Genomic DNA, 26,715 nt, shown 5'->3' with positions numbered 1-26,715 from the left:
GCAGAAACTCAGAAAACACACGCATGTAAACTTGAATATGTTAGCACGCACACACACACGCACACGCACGCACGCACGCACGCACGCACACACACACACACACAGGCTTTGGTTGACTATCCCCGTGGGGACAGTCCATAGGCGTAATGTTTTTACTGTATATTCTATCCCCTATCCCTAACCCTATCCCTAAACCTAAAGATCATAGAACACTTTTTGCATTTTTAGATTTGTAAAAAATATTGTTCTGTACAATTTATTAGCTTTTTTGCCCCTGGGGACCTCAATTTTGGTCCCCACAGTGACACGAGTCCCCATGTTGGTGTGTATTCAGGTTTAGGTCCCCACCGGGATATACAAACATGAACACACACACACACACGCACGCACGCACGCACGCACGCACGCACACACATGTTGGGTTTCCATGTTTTATGGGGACATTCCATAGACACAATGGTTTTTATACTGTACAAACTGTATCTCATATTCCCTCCCCCTAACCCTAACAATCACACACAACTGTCTGCTCTTTTACATTTTCACAAAAGTTCATTCTGTATGATTTATAAGCTCGTTTCCTCATGGAGACCAAAAAATGTCCCCACAAGGACAAGGATTTTGGCTATTGACATCTTTGTGGGGACATTTTGTCACACACGCACGCACGCACGCACGCACGCACGCACGCACGCACGCACGCACGCACGCACACACACACACACACACACACACACACACACACACACACACACACACACACACACACACACACACACACACACACACACACACACACACACACACACACACAGCATCTTGTGACTGATTTAAACTGTACATCTACTGCAGTTACATGTGTCAGATCAACAGAAGTGTTCTTCAGGCACATCTTTCATTCTTTTAAGTGACTTTATAGAGACTTGCAGAGAGATTGTTTTCTCTCACACACAGAAGATTATTTCACATGTTCTGGAGGCTGTAATGCAAACACAGGTGATACACTATAGCATTACAAATAACAGAATAATAGAGTAATAGTTCAAGTGCCTTTTGTTGTTGCCACAGAGATGATTTGGTTTCTGCTGTTACACAAATTTTTCTTGACTTTCTTTTGAGTGAGTCAGGAACATGTTTGTTGTTCTGCAGTTTAAAGAGTAACAGTACACGGTTGTTCATGTAAAGAAAACGTTGTGTTGGTTTTTTGCTTTCAACTTTCAACGTCTTTGAATTTGACATGGCCACACATGTCAGCATGCCGGCTCAGCCCACCTCCTCTGACTGGATGCTGCTTTCTCTATAGAGCGATAAGATATCTCGTCTCTTCAGAAAAGAGCTGAACAGCGTCGTCCCCCAACACCTCTCACCTCCTCACAACTCTCCAGGCCGCCGGGACTCTGGGTGCTGGGCTGGAGCTGACACATTTCTGCTAACAATCACATCACACACTGGACACATTCCGCTTTCCTGGTCCCCTCGGCTTTTTTTCCATTCACATCCACAACAACCTCCAACCCGTGGTCCCAGAACCACCCCCACCCCACGTACATGTGTTCAGAGGTCATAGTCATTAAAAACTCTGTTTGCTCTTACAGTCTTAAAAAAAGACTCAAGTTCAGTGATTAAAACAACACGCTTCCTTTTCTCAGTGTCTCATGTTTAAAAGTTCTCTAAAGTCAACCTGTGGGGAAGAAATGAATTCTTTCAAAACATCCGTATGATTCAGTGATGTTTTATCTGCATGTAACTAATAGACAAAACACTTCTGTTAAAATGATAAATATCATCACAGAATTTACCTTGATTATCTTGAAACTGTTAATGAACTATTGGTGAATTTAGGAATACAGTTCTCACAATGTATAAAGCATTGCCATTATTATTATCATTATTATCATTGTTAATATTATTATTATTATCGTTATCATTATTATTATTATTATTGTTATCATCATTATTATTATCGTTACTATGACTGTTATTGTTATCGTTATTATCATTATTATAATTATTATTATTATAGTTATCATCATCATTATTATTATTATTATCGTTATCATCATTATTATTATTATTATTGTTACTATGACCGTTATTGTTATCGTTATTATCATTATTATTATTATCGTTATCATCATTATTATTATTATTATCGTTACTATAACCGTTATTGTTATCGTTATTATCATTATTATTATTATCGTTATCATTATTATTATTATTATCGTTATCATCATTATTATTATTATTATCGTTACTATAACCGTTATTGTTATCGTTATTATCATTATTATCATCATTATTAATATTATCATTGTTAATATTATCATCATCATCATCATCATCATTACTATGATCGTTATTGTTATCATTATTATCATTATTATTAATAATATTATTATCATCATCATTATTATCGTTACTATGGCCGTTATTGTTATCGTTATTATCATTATATCATCATTGTTAATATTATTATCATTATTATTATTATCGTTACTATGACTGTTATTGTTATCATTATTAATATTATTATCGTTACTATGGCCGTTATTGTTATCGTTATTATCATTATATCATCATTATTATTATCGTTACTATGACTGTTATTGTTATCATTATTAATATTATTATCGTTACTATGGCCGTTATTGTTATCGTTATTATCATTATATCATCATTATTATTATCGTTACTATGACTGTTATTGTTATCATTATTAATATTATTATCGTTACTATGACTTATCGTTATTATCATTATTATTATTAATGTGTAAGGATAATGTGAAGTGAAGTGACCTATTAGTCAGATATGGTGACCCATACCTGAAATGTGACCTCTGCATGTAACCCATCCAGAGAGTAGTGAACACACGCACAGCAAGTGGTGACCACACGTACACCCGGAGCAGTGGGCAGCTATCACTGGAGCAAGTAGGGGTCAGGTGCCTTGCTCAAGGACACCTCAGTCGTTACCCCCCGGCCCTGAGGATCCAACCGGCAACCTTCTGGTCACGAGTCCCACTCTCTAATCTAAACATCAGAGATGTGTGTGTGTATATGTGTGTATGTTGTAATATTCTGCCCTCTATTGGTTCTTACGGATATTTCCTCAAATCATTTTAAAGCCTGTTGTTCACGGACACACGTGTTCAAATCATCTCTGAATTAAAGGCTGTTTCTCAGAAGCACTGTGATAGTTGAGCTAATCTTTAAATAATTTTATAAACGTTATTGATAAACGGTGAATCTTTAGACAGAACAATGGCTCTGTAATATTTGAACATCTGCCAGGTAAGACATCGCAAACATTCAGTTTAGTCTGGGGTTTGTCTTAATCCCTGTCTGTCTTTTTTTGGGTTCTTCACAGGTCTGTTATTTTTAGATCTGATTGGTTTTATTCGTCATGCCTCACTGTATATAGTGCTGAGCCCTGGTGTTTTAAAATCTGATTTTTTTCACACGAAAGATTAGTGTTGATCAGTGAAATAATTTTGATCATCCTAATGTTGTGTGATGCTTTTTTTTCACGAAACTGTTCTCAAGACAAAATATAAGATTGTTCATAAAATAAAGGAAGTTCGTAAGAATGTTCCTTACTAAGAAGTTCTCAAGTATTTTCTTAAGATCATCTTCATTGTTTCATTAGAATAAAACGACATAGGCTAGGTAAATTAATTTTGAGAAAAAAACCCGTTAGAACTGTCTTAAAAAGTTTCTTTCGGGAATACAAAACATTCCTAAGATTTTTTCTTAAATTCGAAAAAGAATGTTTTGTGAATCCGGCCGAAGACTCTCAGTGGCGTCACCTGCTGGTGTCATCATATAAAAGCACGTGTAACCTATTCTGTATCTACAGTATAATTTATAGGCTAATTAATTAAGAGTTTATCATCTTTATTTGCTGGCCATTTATAGGCTTCAGTTTGCACTGGAACGTTGTTATAGAGTAAATATCTACAGGAAATACATTTCTGCAGTCATCTGATTAATTAAAGAAACCATCAACATATTAAAGATTTTAATTTTAATCTTGAAAGACTGTACGTGTGTTCACGACTCACTGGATGGGTTAAATGCAGAGGTCACATTTCGGGTATGGGTCACCACCATATCTGACAAATAGGTCACTTTCACTTTAATCATTTACACAATGTATTGTTTTAAACCATCAAGTACTGTAAAATACTTTTGTGGGCTGATTCAGGTTTTTAGAAAGGGTTTAGTTACTGTAGTTTTGGTTTCATGCTTGGATAAGGACTACATAAGTGCACATGCCATCTCCTCATGGAGCTAAAATATCATCATTGGCACAGAATGTGCTGAATATTCAGTGTTATTCTGTCAGTGTGTTTCTCTGTGACTGTCTCACAGCTGGAGGAGAACATGAGTATATGTACATGTATGTCTATGTCATGTGTTCATGTCTTTTATTCTCTTGACTGACTGCAGGGCATCAGTGGATTCAGTTTCCATCAGCTGATCGTTACGTTTAAGTTAAGTTCACTTATCCTCTTTGTTTATCATGAGTGACGTCTTGACTGAAATGAGTGAATGAAGGGATTGAGTCAATACATTAGTGGATGTATTGCAGGTTCTGTGATGACAGCTGTATTCAGCGCTGTAGGGTTGAGAGGTTTGTATGAGGTGAGGTGCTTATTGTGTTGACCTGCAGAGACCATCAAGCAGCATTTAAAAAGAGACACCACACATCTTCATGTTCTTGACCGTTTGAAAAAGGTGCTACGAAAGGTTCTTCATTTTTGCCCCCCCCAAAAAAACATTTACCTAAAGGTTTTTAAAAGAGCCATTGCTTTCTTACCTTTCTTTCTTATAGTCTAAAAAGACCCTTCTTTGACGTGGGTGGCTGTGTCATATTGTAATTAGCGTTCTTCTTCATACATAGGCCTACATTATCAATTATTCATGCAAAGTACTTTAAAACTCAAACTGAAAATTAAAAACATGAAATCAAGTAATACAATACAGACAATAGATGATTTACATATAAACAAACTACACGAGCTTTCTCATTCTCACCCAGATTAGAACATGATGTATTTTAAAGGTCCAGTGTGTAATTTTTTGGAGGATCTATTGACAGAAATGCAATCTAATACTCATAACTATGTGTTCAGAGGTGTGTAAAGACCTTACAGAATGAAGCGTTTTAGAATGAGCTATTTCTATCTACATACACCGCGGGTCCCCTTACATAGAATTCTTCACGTTGTTTCTACAGAAGCCCTAAACGGACAAACTGCTCTACAGAACACGTTTAATAAATATGTTATCTCCTTTGGCAGGAAGAGAAAACGTCAGCCACTGTAGTGCTTTGAAAGGGAGGGGTGGAGTGAGCAGTTGGTTGCAATTAGCAACTTTACCACTAGATGCCGCTAAATTGCGTCCACTGGACCTTTAAAGCAATAGTAAGTGTTTATTTTAATTTTTTGCGGATATCCTCCAGTTTTCAGATGTTACTGGACACAGAGAAACGTTGGGTTAGTTTTTTTATTCCTTCTGTATGGGTGTTGAGTTAAGTGTACATTTTAATAACCCTGTGTCTTACCAATTAATGTATTTCATTCTCGTCCCTCAGATCAAACTATTAATTTCACAGATTAATCGTTATATAAACAATGGCTGTTGTGCTGCTGGTGTGTGTCAACTTTCTTTTTGTAGTCGGGAAAAGTCGGAGCAGGGAAGAATCAAGTAAACTAGTTGTGTTTAATGTAAATGAAGAGATCAACATAAATCAGTGATCGCTTCTACACTAGGGCCACCTAGCGACTGGAACCATTCATAACACAAATCACCGTCACATTTCTCTTTGTAACCCGTTTACTAATAAGCACAGTTTCACCTCCTCCTGTCTACAAAACATCATGAGCTACACGATCAGAACTACTGTATTTTTATCTGAATGCTTCCATCAAGAGCAGGCATCAAAAGGTTCCTCAGATCAGGAAAAGGTAAGAAAGGACTAGTTCTTTAAATAATCTTTACTGAAAACAATTCTTGTTCTATGGCATCGCTGTGAAGAACATTTTGTAGCACTTTTAGTTTTAGGGGTGTAAACTAACATTTAGAAATGAAGTTTTAAACATGAGTTTGGGAAGAACCAATCATTAAAGTTTACAGTCAATTTAAAATGAAACTCTGGAGTCAATCACAAACTGTGGAAATATTCCTAACTATGAAAAGTGCTAGTCAGATTTTTCATGACACATAAGCTTTGTGTATTTCCCCTCATTTAACAAACATGTGATGTATATGCACTTTATTTCCCCATAGATTATTGTCTGTACATGCAGTCCGTCACGGTTTTGTTAAGATGTCAGTGTGGACTGTGATCCTGTGAGTCATGTTTTTCTCTTTAAGTCCTGAGTTTATGTCCACTGAGTCTGCACCTGGTCAGCGTGGCTCTTAGTTTGTTTTATTGTCACTGTGTATAGATTGTGCGTGTGTAACGGAACAGCATGTTCTATCATATTTCTACACGGCCATGCGCTGTATAAAGCTGTCAGATGTTATAGAAGTTGTGTGTTAAAGTGTTCATTTATTGAGCTGTGGCAAAACTATCAACACAAAGCAGACTCCATCACATATATAATCATCATCATTCATCAGAAATATCATTCTGTGATATACTGATATTTTCTCTGACTCCACGTTTATGCATGCAGACATTCATTTTTATGTCCTTCCCAAATTATCTCCGTATGAATTTGAATGGTTAAATACATACAGCTGTGGACAAAATTAAGAGATCATTTCAAATGTAATAAATTCATTTAATCATCATTTCTGTTGTGGTCATTCCAGTCCAGTGTGTGTTGAATGGAGTGACCTCAGGAGTGACATGAAGTCATCCAACAGCAATGTGAAAGACTGACAGCATGACAAGATGCATAAAAACTGTGAGAAAAATCCAGATTATCACATTAAAAATCACTTTAAACTTTTCCTAAATTGATGTATAGGAAGAAATATTATTATTTTTATATTAAAAGTGACTCTGAACTTGTTTTCTTTGCAGTATTTGAGGTCTGAAAAAATACAGAGCATCTTTTCTGTTATTTTCACCTGTTTCTCCAGTTTTCATTTTCTGCAGATAAATTCAAAAAGAAACTATATTTTGTTTGAAATTTGTGAGAAATGTTGTTAGTAGTTGACAGAATGAACCGAAACACATACTTATGAATAGTACATTTTTAAATCAGAAAAACTGATTTTGAAATGGTCTCTTAAGTTTTTCCACAGCTGAATATACTGGAGTTTGGGGGCAGCTGCTGTAGAATCGCGCCCTGGGACTGTTTGATTGATCTGAAGAGTCTGAAAGTCTTCAAGAAACCAGAAGAGGGAGCTAGTTCACCAAAAAAGTCTGAATGCAACTGAACTGAGCTGACTGTAGATCAATAGCAGGACACATATCCTCAAAACTTTTTTGTGTTAGAATAGTAGGTAGGCTACTTTTAAGTGCATGGCAAATGAGTATGCACAAACTGGGACATACTAACGTGTGACGGAAGTGACGATTTTTTGCCTAAACAAACTCAAACAAACTCCTTTTTGCTTTTAAAGGGGTGCTGCAACGGTGTGTCATGCATTCTGACTTCTTTACAATGTTAAACATGCTGTCTTCTCATGCTTAACATGGTCAACATGTCAATGACGTGGTATTTCTGTGCTCGATACACTCCCCCAGCGATCGTATAGGTTCCGGAAAGTTTTTTTTGAACATATAAAACTGTTTCGTAACAATTTTTCTTAGTCCCTTATTGGACAATTCTCCCGAAAAAGCACGCGGCAGCAAGGAGAGCAGGAGAAGGAGCATGCGCAGACGTCACTTTCACTTGTGTGCAGGAGAGAGAGAGAGAGAAGTTCAGGTCTTTGTAACTGATATATGGAGCCATCCCAGCGCTAACAGATGCCGGACATGAACAGCATGCGGTGAATGAATCTGATGTCTGTGTTTTGTTGGCAATGGGTGCGCACGTGCTTTAGTTCAGCCTACAATCCACCCCCCCCCCCGCACGCGCCGTATGCTTTTAGAAATAATCGTACATCTGTATCTTTCTTTTATAAATGTGATCAAACTAAATACTCTTCGAAGACACAAAGTATGCAATACTACTCTATAGGTACTACTCAAGATTAATATGAGATTGGCATAAACTGCTTGTGATATGACAGCTTTAAATATTTCTTCATTTATCATGAAATCTTTATTGTATGGTTTAGATTATTTATTCAGTTACTTATCATGCATTTAAATTCTGTGTAGTGCAACTTAACTGCGCCCTCTCGCGGTGGGTTGTGGTAATAACATTTTTTGAGTGTCCTTTGATCTACACTTCGGATTTTCACCAAAAACAATAAACTCAACTTTATGGATACTCATTATGATTTGGGACATACTAATAGAATTTTCGAATACCATTTAGGACAGATAGTAGCCTGTGCATATTGGGACGCAGGGATATGACTACCAGACCACTCCCTTCACCTTTTTACAGCAGTCCAAGAGAGTTGCAGCAGAAATGATCGACTGGGATGTTTTTTTTGGGATGCTTTAAAAAGAAGGCGCTATATTTCAGATCTGGAGAAGTTGTAGTTGAACTGCAGATTTTTGTGTTTGTCTTTGATCAGCTGCCAGATGATTTCTGTGAGCGTGTCAACTCTAAAAGCCACATGAAATACTGCAGAGAAATACGTTTGTTTAGCCGTGAGCAGGGGCGGAGATCACTCGCCATCACATGCTCTGGTGTTTGTGAGTGACGGGTCGGGTCGGGTGATATGCAGATGAGTCGGTGAGTCTGTCAGCTTCTGTGTCATTCACCAATAGTAACTCATGTTGATCACAATCTCTGGCCATTAAGCTCAAAGTGTGTTCCTGTGGTTTAAGAGAGCAGCTATTAGCTGTTCCCACATGTGGGTGTGGTGGAAATAACAGATATACACTATCAGCATATAACATAAAACTTAACGATGTTGCATTAAAAGAGACACATCGGAGTCGTTAGATTGTTGTTGAAAGGGTAACATTTGACATGTGTCAGACAAGAGAATCACCGAGCAGACATTTTCATTTTTTTTGCATTAATGACCTTTAAAAACATCAATTAGTTTACTTTTTTATGTAGTCACCCTGTGTTAATAGAAGGATTTAAACATAGAAATCTATTATCAAACAACACACCAGTTTGTTTAATTTTAATTAGGGCTGTGCAATTAATCGAAAATTAACCGTAATCGTCAATTTTGGCCTTCCAACAATTACAAAAACAAAATAATCGAGGCAAAACGATTATTGTGCTGCATTCCATTTAGCAAGGATCCTCTCTTTTCTTGTGGTATAAATCCACAGTGCACCCTTTTCCTTTACAGTGTTTCAACTGTGCTACTTCTTTACATTTATTTTGCAGTTGAATTCACAGTTTAAAAGACAAGTTTTTGTTTTAAAAGTTAATGAGTAATCGTGTTAAATAATCGGGATCTCAATATTGGCCAACGTAATCGTGATCATGGTTGTTGTCATAATCGAGCAGCCCCAATTTGAATTGTTTTTGGTGGAAAGTGAATTAATGAAGAAGCTGACTTTTGTAGAAAGTATTGTAAATGAGGAAAGACATCGACTTGTTTCATTTTTAAACCTCCTCTGTGGACAGCTTTAAAGGACTTATACAGTTTTCTGCTAAATGTATAAAGCATGTAATATTTCAGAATGACATGTGATTGTCATGTTGTAAGATTTACCACTGGATGGCGCTGTAATACCGTTGGTCTGCTTAGTCGAACATGAAGCTCTTACTGTAGTACGTACTGAACCTCGTGTGGAAATATTTGGGTTCCTATCTATTCTTTAGTATTATAATATTATAGTTAGAATCCTAGTAAACTATTAGTCTTTTTTTATCATCTTTACATTTTCATCGTGGTCACCCTTTGCATAGAATTTGCAAAACGTTCTGTTGGCATTTGATTACCCAAAAGCTTGAGGTCTCACCCTGAGATGCTTTTTAAACACCACTGAATCAGTCTCGCGTCTATTCTGAGCTCTAATTGGCTGTCCAAGTCATCCATTTCAAGAACCTTTTGTTAAACACAGTTTTAGTTTTGAAGAAATTAATAGGCACATGTCTGCAAAACTACTATGAAACATTTACACAAGTATTTCGGTTACGTGACCCTAAACTTTTGATCTTTAGTGAACCTATATGGCGGAACAGATTGTCAATATTGTTCGCTGTGAGTGGATTTGGTTAATACCCAAATTCAGACACAACATCTATCATCTTTCTTGTAAAGAGTGTTACATGAAGCCAAATGTTGTTTCACGTCATGTCACGTTGGTTAAACGTTTTTGGTTTGTATTAATAGGGCTTAAAATGACACTTTGCACTTGGACATGTACTTTGGCCTGTGACCGCTGGGTGGCGACAGCTTTGACTTTATCACAGAACTCACGACGCTCCGTCGCCGCCGGGTAATAAACTCAGGTCTGATAAAGAAGGCGCCAGGTGAGCAATAGAAAGGCCAATTGTGATAGTTTGCGTGGTGTTTACCACTGTTCTCCAGCGCCAATGCCGTTACTCATTAACTGTACTTTACACAAATAAAGATATACTCCTGATAAACTCTGACTCCAGGCGCAATAGAGCAGCAATCAAGTTATTTTACATTCTTTCAGGTTCACATCGGTACACACAAACATGGATGACGCTTCTCGAGGCGCATACTGTCCACGAAAGGTTTACAGATGACAAGTCTTGATGTGCTAAAATACTTTCACTTTTCCTAAGACTAACCTAAGCATTCAACAAGTAGTTTATCATAAGAACGAAGAATAGATTGACTTAGTACGACACAATAGGTAGGCTGTATAAAAAAACGTCGTTACATGCACCGAAATTCAGTATTTTTGTAGTTAATTACTTTATGAACACGTTGCTTAAATTAAATTTGGGAAAACATTTGTATTCTTTACTGCATTGTAAAGTAACTTAATGTTAGGCTACATAATTTTGAGGTCTCTATACGTTTTAAGAAAAATTTGTTTCACATTGCAAATAATCCGAAACGAGGCAAATCCGAACAGCGTGACAACAGAAATGGAAAATCTTTATTTTGTGACGCTTTTCTGCAGTTTCTTTTATTTTTGGCAGTTTAGAATCGTATGTCACAAAAAATGAAACTGAAACACACACGTTGACTCAAGCATTTTAGTTACTGTGAAAGAAATGTGTCATTACTTTCAAGTCATTGGTGCATTGTGTTATCGCCTTTAATTTGTTGGATGAAAACACACATCAGTTGATGACAGATGGCACATGATTTGTCCGCTGGAGAATCCAGCGCTGTGGGTGTTACGGGTTCAGAGACATCAGTGGACATCAATGAGAATGTTTTAAACAAGGAAAAATAGCTCATTTTCATAACTTTTACACACACACACACACGCACACGCACACGCACACGCACACGCACACGCACACACACACACACACACACACACACACACACACACACACACACACACACACACACACACGTATATCCACAATAAATTAAATTAATCTCCCTCAAACAACCAACCAAAGAAAGTAATTTATATTTACAAACAATATTCATATGAAATGTGTACATAAATATGTTATATATTTAGCCTATCACTATTTACATTTGTGTTAATTATAACCATATGATCCGTCATTGATGCATATGATCCCTTCCCCAATTAATCTAAAAAAATGGATTTAACAAGCAATTTTAGTACCGCGTCTGCTAGACAATCAAATGAATCATAAATATTGACTAGTTCGGGCAACTTTGGGCCGAAATAACGATGCCCGCCTTCTGCAGTTTATAAAAACTCTTATCAACTGTATCAGCATTTGAGGTAAAATAATCAAGTGGGCTACTCAACAGGTTCTCTGTTAAAATTGCGCCATGTTTAGTGTTGCTTACACTTCTTACTAGATTATTTTGCGGTTTGAGTAATTCAGGCTGCAACTGTAAACCATCAGTAACCTAATGATCGGGTCTGGTCTTTGACATGCAATACGCCTCCACTAACTTTAATTTCTTAATATATTTTCAAACACTTCGGTCTTCAAACGATAAAGAGAGATCAAGTAACCGAAGAAGCTATTCGGAGTGCATATTAAATCAAATCACTGTTTCCCTGGAGCATAACACGAGGGAGCGCAGCAGCTTCATTCACGAATTCTCGCCGAACTGTTCTGTGTTCAATACTTCTGTGGTAATCAAAGAGTTGAAAAATATTCAAAGTTAGCCACTCTTTTCATTTAGCAAAAGAGAAACATACATTACGTGTTTGTTTTTGTACTACCAAAGTGCATTTAAGTCTCAACTTTCCGTATTGTTAACGGGTGAATCGTCGTACGCAATCTATATCAATGTCCATCATTCGCGATCCGGTCACGGGGACACGCTGCGTGGCCGGTCTTGCGTGGCCTCGAGTCCACTGACCAGACGCTGGATGCTCTGTAACTCGCTGCTGGAATCTTTCTCCGCGCAGTTTTTTGGTGACAATGATACTGAACCCGACGAGCGGCTGGTGACCTCACAGTCAAGGGCAACCGAACCGGGACTCGGGGCCGTTCTGTCTCCCTTCAGGTCCACGGCACCGCTCGTCATGGGCGGAATCGCTGTTGTTAGCAAAGTGCTGTCCGGGACGCTCGGTAAGGAGTAGGGACTGTACCTTAACCGAGGCCGCACCGCGTTTAAAAATGGATGACGATGGACCGATGAAGATGCGGCGGATGTTGCGGCTGCCGCTGCGGCCATATACGTGTAAGGATACGAGAAGAGACCTCCGAACGGAGACACAGCCAAACCCTAGAGAGAGAGAGAGAGAGAGAGAGAGAGAGAGAGAGAGAGACGTTTTTATCTAAATATATATATATCATGTATATATATATACATATGCACACACACATATATATATTCTTCCTGTGGTTTATATTACTGTGGTTTTATTAACGAACATACATTCAATAATCTTATGAAAAGAAATGAAACGTTGGCCAATCATGACACAAATTCCGCTGGCTTGAGTCAAATCTGGTGTTAGATGATTTTTATTAGTATTAACTAATTAACTAACAAATGCAATCAACATTTTACTTCATATGTCAATGGCAATCAGGAGAAAAAATATGCTTAAAAACTACACAGTCATAGTGTACACAGCTAATATATATATAGGCCTATAGTTTCATACGTATACTCACAGCCTTATTCGTAAATTTGCTTTTTAAAGTTTTTTTAAAAAGTGATTTTTAGCACATGTTTTTGTAATCGACAAAGAACCATCAAATTATATAATATCTCTGACTACGTCACTGATCCCCCCACATATGAATTGATGGCGTGTAGACACACATCAATCAAGTTTTATTGCGAGAGTTGTTGGGAGTTTTATATTCGCTGACAATTTATAGAGTGCACCAGAAAGACCGTTAAAACACTGCAAAATATGCCTCGCCTTGATTCCCCCCCACAAGTCTACATTTGAACTCGAACATTACACTGTCCAAAAAGATCGCGTAAGAAAGTGCAGGGTTAAATACAGTATCTTTCACTCGTAATAATGATCAACAAGAGCTTTACCTGTGACGCCAGGACGTGTTGCTGCAGATGAAACGGCAGCGGCGCCCCGCTCAGGTTCTGCGCGGGTGATGCCACGCTGCTCGTGTCCATTGGACAGACCCCTCCGGAGGAAACGGCTGCTAGGATGGGGCCCATCCCTGCGGCCATGTTTGAGAAAGCGCCTCCCATATTGAACTGACTGGGGTGTAAGAGGAAAGGATGGCCACCACCCAAGTGATTGAAAAACTGTTGCCCGGCTAAACCCGGAGGAAATCCGAAATTGTGTAAGTGGCTGTGATTTAATTGCGCGGTGCCATCTGTTTGGACAGTCAATGGCATGTCATTTTCTTTGCTCACTGTCCGGCAGTCGTCTGTTTTGGGGGGATCCCGGCCTGGACTCTTGAGCTCCTCACCGGACCGGGTGGTGCTGGATATCAGCGTTATAGGACTCTGCCGCGAGTCTACCCGGGGTTTGTCAGTCCTTCGAGCGCCAGTGTCACTTTCCACAAAGAGACTTTTGCTTAAACTCGCATCGGGATCCTTCGAGTCGTCAGTCGTGGTGGAGATTTTGCTGGAGTCTGGTCCGTCTTTCAAATGTCCGTCTTTTTCTTCGTCGTCACTTTCTTCATCACTGTCACAAAAGTCTGCAACAAGAAACATAACAGAACATTTATTTCGTCGCAAAACTGTTTTTCGTTATTTATTATTTAGGTTAACGAAGTGAATGCAGTTGGATGTTTAGAATAACGCTACAGATAAAAATGGCTTGCAATATGTGCAACATACATAATCAGTTTCAGCAAATCATGTGACTTAATAATATCCTGCGGGAGTCGTTCAGTTTGTAAAAAAGTCCGTATGGAAATTTATGCCTGCTTCCAAAAATACCATTGTATATCTTATATCTTACAAATAACCGGATTATTCGACTGCTTTTTACTTCTTGATAAATGTAAACTTTTTGATATAGCATTTCTCAAAGACGGATGGCTTATCGGACTCTCATACCTTTCAGGTTGTTGTGGTCAGCATTAGAGACGGCGGGAGATAAGGTCTGGCGAAAACATTTAAACGACGCTTGTTCGCCTGAAGAATCGTCTGACGTCCCGTGATCTTTTTTCTGCTGCTCCTCGTATGAACGCATGGACTGCAGAGCCAGTTGTTTCCTGTTTCAAACACGTTTCGAAAATACATTACTGAGACATTCGAGGACAAATTATGTTCTCTTGGGTCTTTAATCTTTATTTATTTGATGATTTAATTTTAAAATTAAATACAGCAGTACTGCTTTCAATAATGTGCATTTAAACGGCGTAATAGAAGCAGTTGTCTTTAGTTTTACCTTTTCTCACGTCTCCCATTTCCAGTATCACGAAATCCTTTTGCAAATGGATTGTAATCAATTTTTAGTTGTGTTACCTGAAATTTAAAGATATATTTGAATGTGAGATTAATTAAAACAGCTGACAAACAACCAAAAACGTTTAACCTGTTGAACCCTTGTTTTTGTGAGGGACAATTGTTTACTAAACTATTAAAACACATTACGCACGCAAGCACGCACACGCACACGCACACGCACACGCACACGCACACGCACGCACGCACGCACGCACACACGCACGCACACACACACACACACACACACACAGAATTCTAACACCTCCTTTTTGCTCTTCAGTAACTCCTCTAAAGCTTTCCACCCTCCCACTTTCATTCTTTTATAAACACACACTAACACAAAATGCCATGCAAACATAGATGTTACGTCAACGTTTTGATTGTTTTGTGAATGTAAGGAAGAACTGTGTTTGTGTGAAAGAGAGAGAAACGTTTATTTTACTTCACACAATTCTACTGTGCATTATTTATTCATGAATATAATTGTAAATGTATGCTGATATCGAGATGCTTAACATTACAAGAGGATTAACGTTCAGTACCATTATCATTTAGTAAAGTTAAATCTATAAAATTAAATCCACTACAGTGTTTCTTTTCTGTCTTTAATGTTTCACTCGTATTTAAAACACAAAACTGGTTTAGACCTACCTTATCGTTCTGGTAGGCAGTGACAGCTATAAAATCAGTTTCAGGGAACACGTAAGTTCTGAACGTGCTGTAAGGGAGTTTCAGAATGTCGTTGGCTCTCACGATGTGAAATCTCGGCTGGTATTTGTGCATGGAGTTTAGGATGGTCTAAAAATACAAATAAGACATTTCAGACAACATTCTTGACTTTGATAAATGAAAAATTATCTGTATTTATGGGACACACTTTCGGCACATTTTTCTCCACTAAACAGGTTGAGGCCTGTAACTTTGTCCTGTATACTATACCGAAAAACGTCAAATTCGACCAGGCATCGGCCCCATTTTCAGCATAGAAACAAACCTGTTAACCAGGGCCTAGTCTCTCATTTTTTTGTAGCCAATAATTCAAGCTACCACGACCACCATTAAAAATAATAATAATGAATACTTCTAATAATAGTGCTATAATAATAATTAAAAAGTATAAAATCACAATTGACACTTACAAAGCCATGCTTATCGGAGATGTTGTTTGTCAGCTTAAGTTTGTGAAAGTTGACGACTTTAGACATCCATTGCTCGCCAGTGGCCGGACTGTCGGGGTGAATGTACATCCGTTTTGGCATTTCGGGGTCAGCCTTCCCTGCCACCATCCAGCGCGAGTTGTGAAATTTATACCTACAGTCATCAGCAGCAACTATATCCATCAACAGAATATATTTGGCTTTCTTGTCCAAGCCCGTGCATCTCACTTTAAACGGAGGGAACATTCGCCTGCAGAATTTAGCAGAGATAAATCTTTCAATTAGGACAGAATGTTTTCAGCAGAGCACAACGAGAAAATAAATGTGGGCTATATTTTTTTATTGGACATGTTAACTTTATTTTTCAGGGAGACATTAATTGTAGAATGTAAATTTTCATTGCAGGCGGTAGGCCCAGCTTCAGCCTTAACTAGTGAAATGCCTCTAAATCTAAATGCAGCAAAAAATCAATACAATCATTCCAGAAAACAGTTTGATAAATTGTTCAATTCACCAACACAATATGTTCTTAATTATAGCGTTCTAATTTTACAAAATGAAATGTGTTTTCCCCCAAATAATCATGACTGAGTGTTAACTTTTTTAAATGATCGTTTATGAGAGAAAATCAATCTTGTGTCCATTTATTTATGAACACTTATTTATGTCGCTAAATATAATACTCGTAATAATAATAATAATAATAATAGTAATATGTTTTTAATACAACACAATATAATCTTCAGACGTGTGCAAGGGCAGTCACATAAAATGTGATTCAAATCACCAACGGTGGCTTTTTTATAGTTGGGTTACATTATATACGTTGTAAAAAAATACGTAAACGTGCCAAGTGCCCAAATAAAGATAAAAAGGGTAATAAAAAGGCTGCATATCTGATAATTCCCGCATGAGCTCGTCTAAAGAAAACCGTGAGTCACTCAAATCAATCAATCAATCAATCAATCAATCAATCAATCGATCGATCAGTTATGAAGTCCCCGTGTTTGATCACGAAACTAAAATGTCGGTTTTCGTTTATCTCTGACAGTTTAACAATTATGCAATAATTTCAGTTTACCTTCCGGATTTTGTGATGACCATTTCTGTGCCACGCTTGTGAAAAAGCTCCCACAGTTCCTTTGCTTCCAGGTGAACTTTCGGGTCGTCTTCAACCTCCTCCTCGGGCTCAAGTGTCTTAAGAGGCCGGAGATGCGCGGCGGCGGCGGCGGCTGCTGCTGCTTGGTGTCCCAGTGAAGAGAAGTGAAGGCCAGTCTCTGCTGCGCCCATAAGTTGTTCCATTATCGGTTTGCCCAGCGCCCCGGGCAGAGACAGGGAGCCGTTATGTGGCAGCGCCAGGGCCGGGAAAAAGGGCGGCTGGTGACCCAGCATTGCACTCATTGCATATTCTGGACCCCGGTGGGGTAAAAACGGGTGGTATGCCATACTGGATCCTTGGATGACTGGATCTCTCATCGGGAAGCTCATTCAAGTCCAGACAGCAGATGTGGTGTGGCTGAAGACGAGCGCCTGAATATGCAGTCGACTAAATATTTGCACGGGAGAGGTCCTTACCCAATCCAGCTTTGCTTTCGGAACTGTAAAAGCATCCGACGCCTCGACGTGTGAGTGAGTCTCTTGCTTCTTCTCTAACTATTCCGACAAATTACCTAAAAGAGAAAGTGAGAAACGGCTATCCGTTTATCTTCGCTGGTGCCGATGTGCGATGTTTGCCTTTTGTCACAGCATGCGCCAGGAAATTGAGCAAAATAACGAAATGAGAGGCGACGAGAGTTGTTGAGTGACCGCTTGCGGCGTCGTTCGTTTGTTTTTCTTCTCTCTTTTTAAATAGACATTCCGAAAATGCGATCGCCCCGAGTCCAGCGAAATAAGATGTGTTGAAATATTTCGTTGGCTCAGAATAATTCCTCTGTCTTTACTTGTTGGAGGTATACACCTTCACGCGCTCGCACGCACACTTTCTCTCTTTCACGCGCGCACACACATTTCAGCGGAGCGCAGGGTCCAGCACAGAGATATTCCCAGTGCTTCTGAACTCCATAGGATTCAGCCGTGTGGATGTGTTACACGTTTCGAGCAGCAGGTCTCTGTTGATTGGCTCTTTGACGCTTTCGGACCAATTGTGTTGCTCTGTAGGCGTGGTTTTAACAGGTCGGGTGGAGGGAAAGACTTCAGACTTATAAGAAGGTGTTTGAGGGCTGTATTGCCGCCGCGAAAGGGCGCTGCGTGTCTCGCTGTTGTGTGAATACAAAATATGAAGATCATCAGGACGCGCACCCGTCGGTCTGCGGGACCCAGAGAAGATGAAGCTCCACAGCGTCACTGTACTCGGCCTCTTTTCATACAGATCATATACCGTAGTATATTTACCTGAGATATATGCGACCGCATAGGATTTTCACAGTCAGGTCCGTTTGAAAACTTGAACCCATTAAATCTGTGAAATTAGGAAATTTTGCAGTTCATCAACGCATTTTATAAAACACATTTTTTTTGTCTGCCACGTGCCGTTCCATTGATTTGTAAGATTATACACTTTATACAGGTGGATGATTTCATGCTAAATTGTCATGCCATAATAATGCGTATAAAACGACATTTAGTAATTTAAAGTAACAGAAATCTCACCGCGAAACAATATTCTCATCAACCCATTTCTCTCTTTAGATATAGCCTTTATATATATATATATATATATATTATTGAATTTGAATGAGACTTCTTCAATAAGAACATAAAGAATAACTAAAGCGTAAAAAAATGAAAGTTGTCATTATTTAAACATGACAGTACACTCGATTAAACCCGCCTTTGCACACGACATATGATTGAAGAAAACATCTGGACATTACAGATTTGTTTTTCGTTATTTGTTTTTGTCTTAAATTGTCTATTTTGAAAGGCCTCGCATGTTGCGGAGATGATCCGTCTTGTTTGTCGGAGTCTGTGCAGTCGACACACAACACAGAATTCATTCACACGTAAACAACAGCGAGTCGTTATACTGTGCCTAAATAATGACTGAATTATCTAGCCTAAATCTGGTCAACAGATAGAGAACCCGTCTGTACACGTATCGCTCCTCACCCAGTCTCTCAGTTTTTTTTGAAGTCTATCCAACAAGAACGCAACATTTATTTCTGTATCATGACAACAGTTTCTAGGAGCTATTTCACTTTGCTTTAAGCAACGAATGCCTATACATTTATTGTAATATTGGACCTCTTAATACAGTATATATTTTTAGTTAGGGTTAGGTTTGTTTTAATTTTTATCAGACGAAATCTATATGCATTTAATGCAAATAACACAATTTTACGTCAAGTGTATTTGTATGCTCATAAATATGGGATTCTTAAACACCTTTATATTGAGAGCAGTTTGACATGTGATCTACAGACGTCACTGAACTGTAAATATAACTTCCTATATTTTTTGTCTAATTAATTCCAGTTGTGTTTTTTTTTAAAGCGCCTCCGTGAACCCCGCCGCTCGTCAAGTTGTGTAGCAGTGAAAATCTTTTGTCAGGAAACCTAAAATGTTTTTAATTCAGTAACGTGTGAATTAATTGTTTTTTTCTTCTGTTCAATAATTTTTGACTGAATTAGCCTGATAATAGTTAACCCACAGAATTATTTATTAGGTGCATGGTGAAATCGGGTAGAATCGTGTCATGACAGGAGGCAGTAATACATTAATATGTGTCCTCTTTCAGTGGCTGCCTGCATGAGCATTGCTTTATTTACTGTAAAAAGTATTCAGTGAAATCTCAGGTGTCATTAATGACAAACCCAAGATATCTGATTGATAAAACAAAGTCTTAATTTGTCTGCTGTGACATTTAATGTGGGAAGAATCACAGTTCTTCATCTTTATGTGAAAAATGAGTGCAGTGAATGTGTTAAAATCTCTAGAGGTTTATGACCTTTCGTTGTCAGGAGCTGCTGAGAGCGTTTAGTTGAGAAGATGCTTTGAGTCAAATGAGCTCTTGGTGTTTTTAAGAGAATAAATTGTCATTAATAGACCACACCTTAACTGTCAGTGGTGTAGTCCTGCTGGTCACATTTGGCAGGTGAAGTACATGTCAGCAATGTGTGAAAAACTTGTATTGACAAAAATCGTTTTAGATAGCGAACGGTTCATTGATTGATCTGCGAGAAGATTCATTAAAACCTGAGAGAAAGTTTCCATGATCAACCGTTGATTGGCATTAATTCAACTGGATTCATAAGATCTTTAATATGTCATGGCTTAATCTGTCAGGTTCTGTCGCATAGCACCGCAGTATAACAGGTAGTAAACGCTTTACAATCTTTAGTTTTCTCATTGACAGAACCTTTTGTTTTTGATGTAATGGAACACAGAAGCATTTGTTTAGAGCTGGATAATGATGCAGGGAAACATCAGACAGATGTATGTCTCGTCTCATGGAATTTATGGAGCTCAAGTCAGTCAAAGGTGTCCATTATACACCCTATACAATACACTATAGCCATTCACAAAAGTTCCCAATTAAATCATGCCATTTAATGGGTGTATTAGAACATCTATGTGTGTAGTTTTTGTTGTGAATTTTGGCACCACCATTTGTAATCCTATACATTAACGACATATATTCTAAATACATTTACACAAAGCGTGCTCGTTTAATGTGTAGTCAGCTTGTGTGTGAGATAAGGGGATTCTCTGCTCTATAGGTTCAGGTCACAGAACAGTGCGAGTCAATGGGAGGCCTCTCCCTTCTTCTTCTGCAGATATGTTCTGGTAGGTTAAATTACAGTGATTTACTATTTATATAGTGGCAAAACTTGAAAGGGACTGAGATGACGCCCAGTACTGCAGGGCTGACTGCAAGTTTGAATTTACCCACCAATAACAGTCTTTTATTTTATGTGTGCTACACTGCCTCACTGCAGCTTTCCTCACGTTTCATAGAGGATATTCACTCATGAGTTTCACCTGCATTCACTACAGGACAAAGTTGCTCATGGTAACCAGGATTTTAATTAAAAAAAGGAAAAATTGAGTGCCACTATTTGAGAAGAGTTGATCACAGCAAAACAATGCCGCAGTGAATGCATAATCCTGCAGATGTGCTGAAATACAGATCCAGAGTTCAGATCTGCGTGCGTGCATAAATTATGGAGTAAATATGTAACATTGTGTATGAATGTAAAAGGAAATGTTCTTCTCTGTAATCCAGTGACACGTGATTTATATTCAGGTTGACAGGAACTGTGAGCAGGATCATTAAAACACATCACAGTGTCCTGCAGACTTGTGCCTGGTTCTTCATCATCATTCTGTATAATGTTCTTGCGTCTCAGTTGTCCTTCGCTCAGTCTGATAGTGCCGGAGTGTGATCGCACATCCATGTTATTATTGCACGTCCAGCACATACTGTAACTAAACTAGCGTTTATCTGCTGTGTTTAAAATCAAATGATCTCCCACCAACATTTAATGCTGATAGAATGTATTTAGGTTGACATCACTTATGGCAGATAAACGATCTCAATCTTTATCGACTGGCCGCCATCAGTTTATCAGTGATTTTGCGTATTAAGAAACATATTCGTGACGATATTTTTTATTTATATAAATATATTTTGTAAAATAATATGAAGAATTTGTATTCAGTATTTTTTATTCAGTATTTCACGCTTGAGCCACCTATAGAAAATAGCTTTCTGAGAGAAATGATCATTCAAAAATATGTTTTTAGCATTTGGGAGCTTAAATATAATGATTTATAATTGTATTTGTAGAACTGTCAACGCCAATTATCTGTTACACATTTTGAGCAATCTTTTTAGTTTGATCTCCCCTGCATCGGTTTACAAGCGTTTTATATTTAAACAATTTTAAAACGTGCATGTAACCCTCTAGGTTTGGCCAAAGTCTTGAACCCGACAGCTGAACTCTTAACATCGACTGTTATATTGGAAAACAGGTTTAATATCAAATACTCATTCAGTTTGACGTTATTTTTTAGATATTTTCAATGTGTATGTAATCATCTATCAGCAACGGGCTGACGTAAATGAATTTCTTCAAAACAAAAGGAAGTCGAATGCGGTTTTGAGCTTTCATGTATTCCAGTTCCCACAGATGTTTTGCATGAAGGGGTGGGGGTGGGAGGGGGTGTTCAGCGGCCGGGAAAGCTGATTGGAGCAGAAAGAGTCAAGAGAGATGGACGTGAACTAGTCCGAGAGAGGGTTTCACTCACCTCAACGTTTAATATAAACTGTTGAGTCGGTGCTATGAAGACTTCTCGTTTTTCACCGACTCGCTAAGGGGGCTGCAGAGTATCATTTACCGATTTTTAACAACTATGTGCCAAACACATGAGAGACTTTTACTCTGCAAGGCTTTGCATTTTAGAGTCCAAACACACAAAGGTCCATCTCATTGTTTGGAAGCTATTTATTTATATTTTCCGACTTTTTCATTTCAACGTGACGGCACAGACCTTAGGCCTCAAGTGAAAATTCAACTAAATCTTCAGTTGTTCAATTGTAAATGATCACTTTTGGCAAAAGACTGTTCCTTAAATTTACCTCAACAGAGCAAATTGTAAAATTTAGATGTAAGCAGTCACTAGAACATTTTGAGTTGAGAACTGATTTTTTACAGTGTAGGCCTAATTGTGTTTGACTTTCCAAAGACGCCAATCAAAATAAATTCAGACTTTCTCTGATTTCACCACACATGTACACCCCCCAAAACCACCATTCAACAAACCTATTAAAATCCGATTATAAAACATTTCGGCTTTAGACTGAGGCAACGAAGAGTCCGTAACCCCACGGTCAGATACTAATAAGATCCATGGGTCACAAAGAAGCTGTAGAGCTTCACGATGCCCTTAGTGGCCGACAGTGACCTTTGCTCCTTTGACATACGTACACAATGAAATTGATGATATTAAAGAGGAAGGTGGGATTCTAGTTAATGAGTCGCGATTGTGAACATTATATGATTTGTCTCGAGCTCAGCTTGTTATTGCGGATCAGCTTTTGTGTGTGTTAAATGAGAAGTGAGTCTTGTGGTGCCTGTACAGTGTGGTTTTGTGAACTGGCGACAGCTTCAGTCTATGGGAAAAAGTTCATCACAGGACCTCATTATCTCATTTCTCTCGCCATGTTTAAGGCAGCGAGTCTTAATCAAGCATGGCACAAAATTCCCCCTCTCGCGCTCCTCCTGCTTTACATCCCTTTACACGAACATTTAGGTATCAAGGAACAGTAAAAAGAAGCTAAACTTGTTTAAAAGAATGAGAAGTTGTTTCCGAAAGCTTTGCGTAATTGTATAATAATAAAACATAACAAAGACAAATTGTTTGCTGTATAATAATTAAATAAAAAATAAAAAGCACAACCTGGTGTTAAAACTATTGAACAAAGTCAAAAAGTATGGATATTTTTGTGTTTACTATAATACTAGAAAATTACTAGAAAGTTTCCTGATACTGAAAAATGAAAACCATTCAGATTAATTTATGTGATGAACAAATTTGCAAAGAATATTAAGTACATTAATTTAAAGCTAATGAACGCAGCTTTTGTAAATACAAATCTTTAGAGCTTCTAACTTTATGATTTACTTGAAAACAAGCGTTGAAATATTATTTAATGCGCGCATAAACGAGCAAACAGGTAAGAAATGTGAGGAACATTTTTAATGATCTGTAGTTTTATTCCCTACCCCGCAGATATGACTCCTGGAATCAAACAGTAAAGATTGTCAAAGAGATTTACACCTGTCTCGTTGCCCAAACAGACAGCCTCTCAGCCCATAGATTAGACTACTGGAGCCAGGTTGTCTGGAACCCGTGAGCAGCTACTTCACTTTAAATCCGGATTAAACATGATAAAATGATCAGCAAAACGCCGCTTTTACATGCACGATGAAACCGAACGCAAACCAAACAACTGAAGTAAAATGAAGTGATACCGCGCCGTTCCGTTTAGTTGCCGCGTGTGTAGTGCGCTGACGCGCTCTGCTCGCGCAGGAAAGTGTTTTATGTCATGAGATTATGAGTCTCCAGCCCGATGCGGGTCACTGGACTCAAGACACTCCCGGTTACTGCGAGTAATTTCTCAACAAGCCTTTTAAATTGGAGAGCAAGGGTGTATTATGACAGACTTCTCCATGTTCCACTCCGAGTAACCGGACTACTAATGCTGAAACATCTGTGATTTCAGACAAACATAAGTACATAAAAAAATCTTAAACCGGATTTAAACTGATTTATCATGAATATCTATAAACTTATTTGATAACAATGTAAATTATAATGCAGGGTAGGTTTCATTATTTTAAACCTAGCTTAAAGGATTTGGTTGAACAAAGCTGTTGTCAGATAAGACTCTGGGAACGATGAGATTTTGCACGAGGTGAATATGATATATTTATTTCTGGATTATGTGTAAATGTATTTAAGCAGTAACTGACTTTAGCTCTTATCAATGCAGACCGCGTGCTTTTGTTCAAATGTTTTATTTTTATTTCTGTTTGACTATGTTGAGTTATTTTATATGGATAACATTATAATTCAACATTACGTTTAGCCTGATAGAATTGATCAGTGCGATATGTTTAATGTTGTATTTGCAGTCATGCAGAGTGTTGCCTTATGTAAAGAAAAAAGAAGGTCAAACACAAATCTTTCAGTTCAGTGAAAACAATTAACGGTATTAAAATAGACTCATCACCGACCAAATAACTTTAACAGGTTATTGTTGTCTGTACATGCGTGTAACACAAAAGCATTCATAACTACTAACATTAAACACTTTTATAAGGAATCTTTCAGAAATACACAGTTTATTTTCAGTTAAACAACATTTAATTTCCTTAAAATTTTTAATTGAATTACCAACATTCCTACGTTCTTTCCTGGCTGGACATTTAAATCCAAATGCTCGGTTGCTCTATGAAATCTTATTAAACACAACAATTCATAAAAAATCATGTTTTTAATTATTTAGGAAATATTAGGGTAAATGATCACGTGCTAATCCAGTCGTCCAACCCCTGAATATTAGTTTATTAAACCAACTTTACGCAAAGATGATGTTTAATGTTACAAAATAAATACAAAATTACAAAACATAATTCTAGCCCTTTCCCTCACCAAACCTCAATTAAGCAATAACAACAGGTTGTTAAAGTCTCAGGTGTCAAACAAGTTTTATGAACGCATAAAGTGTATGCTTGTAATGGTCGTTTTATGTTCTTGGTTTGCGTTTTTGAATCAGGTTTTTACAGCGGTTAACATGAAAATATGATTTATTCACTTGATTACAAAGTAATAGTTTATTCGTTTTTTTGTTTGTTGAAATTGTATTGTCCAAGATATCGCAAATATACATGTCAAGAAATCAAATTGCAATGGCTTTGTTTAATCAATCCTTCATTAATGGATTTATAATTCCATTCACTCAGTGTAAACACAGACATGGGTGCAATATAATTTTTTTTACGCTGGATGTAGTTTTTTGGTAAGAATAACACTTAATAACAGTGCAGCCGCGGAGGAACACGAGAATGTTTTCAGATGTGATGAAAACCGTAGAAATGATGGACATTCTGTGCATAAATATAGTATAGGCCTTATAGGATACGTATCAGGTGGGAATAGGTTTAGCCAACCATTAGCATTGTATTTCATTTTAGTTTCGATATTAATTTTATTAATTTTAATTAGGTTATCAATATTAGTTTCTTTAATACCTATGCACAAATCCTTCAAATATTACCCTCAACTCCGTCTTGTTTCTGTACAGAGAAATGTTTCTAATACGCGTTCACCGGGCGAAATAAAAGAAAAGGTCAGACTAAAGGCCTTAAGCAGGATTTTTCATGACATTGTTTAGAGGAATGGGTGTGCATATAAATCACAGAGCAACTGTGATCATCACGCGATCTTTTATTGTTATTAAACACACGTCACCAAAGGTAGGTATTTAACCTGAACATGAACGATTCGTTTATGTTATTTGTATAGTGCGTCGTCTGTTTATAGGTATAAAACCAGTATTTGCAAGTTGATTTTGCTATTCTTTTATAATGTTTGTACAATTTAACCTTCCTCTGACCCCTCAGTGTTAAATACAGAGTTTTGTCGAAGTGACTAACTTCATCCTGTGCGCGTGCAGTGACGCAGCAGTGGCAAATATGAATTTACGGTTTCTGTACGCAGCGCTTCTCTGCGCTGGCACGAGGTTACATAAACCACATGGTCGGTTTGACCAGAAACATGAGCCAGACATCATTCTTGAAGCTTGTCCCTTTGGGTGAAGGGAGGGGTGTGAGTTATGGACATGTAGCTTTTCCATTTCAATAGCCCATCTGGGTTTCTACTGTAAGACTTGCTGCATGAAATATTCAGAGTTCAGTGAAAGCTGATCTGATGATCTGGAGTTGAGGATCTTTCCCGTCCCTGGCTCTCAAACCCCTGAGACTGCAGAGCGGTCACTGTGTGTCCATCTCACCCCGCAGGGTCGCCCGAGC

At 37.9% G+C, this 26,715-nt stretch overlaps 1 protein-coding gene across 1 annotated transcript; it reads right to left on the bottom strand.

The window, feature by feature from the left end:
- Window positions 1-11,124: 11,124 nt before the first annotated feature.
- Window positions 11,125-18,761, bottom strand: tbx3a (T-box transcription factor 3a). The gene is made up of 7 exons (XM_057356103.1): window positions 17,259-18,761; window positions 16,160-16,427; window positions 15,672-15,818; window positions 14,962-15,038; window positions 14,628-14,785; window positions 13,641-14,263; window positions 11,125-12,866 (listed from the first exon to the last, which is right to left on the bottom strand). Exons 1-7 carry the CDS (start codon window positions 17,663-17,665, stop codon window positions 12,447-12,449), a joined length of 2,100 nt encoding a protein of 699 aa, XP_057212086.1. The 5' UTR covers window positions 17,666-18,761; the 3' UTR covers window positions 11,125-12,446.
- Window positions 18,762-26,715: the final 7,954 nt, after the last annotated feature.

This window comes from Triplophysa rosa, linkage group LG2 (genome assembly GCF_024868665.1).
Source record: "Triplophysa rosa linkage group LG2, Trosa_1v2, whole genome shotgun sequence".
NCBI classification, from domain to species: Eukaryota; Metazoa; Chordata; class Actinopteri; order Cypriniformes; family Nemacheilidae; genus Triplophysa; species Triplophysa rosa.
This window is presented reverse-complemented; position numbering and strand designations above follow the sequence as displayed.

Coding starts and splice junctions, on each gene's coding strand:
- tbx3a (XM_057356103.1), bottom strand. CDS start 17,665: ATGAGCTTCCCGATGAGAGATCCAGTCATCCAAGGATCCAGTATGGCA. Junction 14,264..14,627: donor TGACCACAACAACCTGAAAG/GTATGAGAGTCC, acceptor TTCTTGTTGCAG/ACTTTTGTGACAGTGATGAA. Junction 12,867..13,640: donor AACACGTCCTGGCGTCACAG/GTAAAGCTCTTG, acceptor CTCTCTCTCTAG/GGTTTGGCTGTGTCTCCGTT.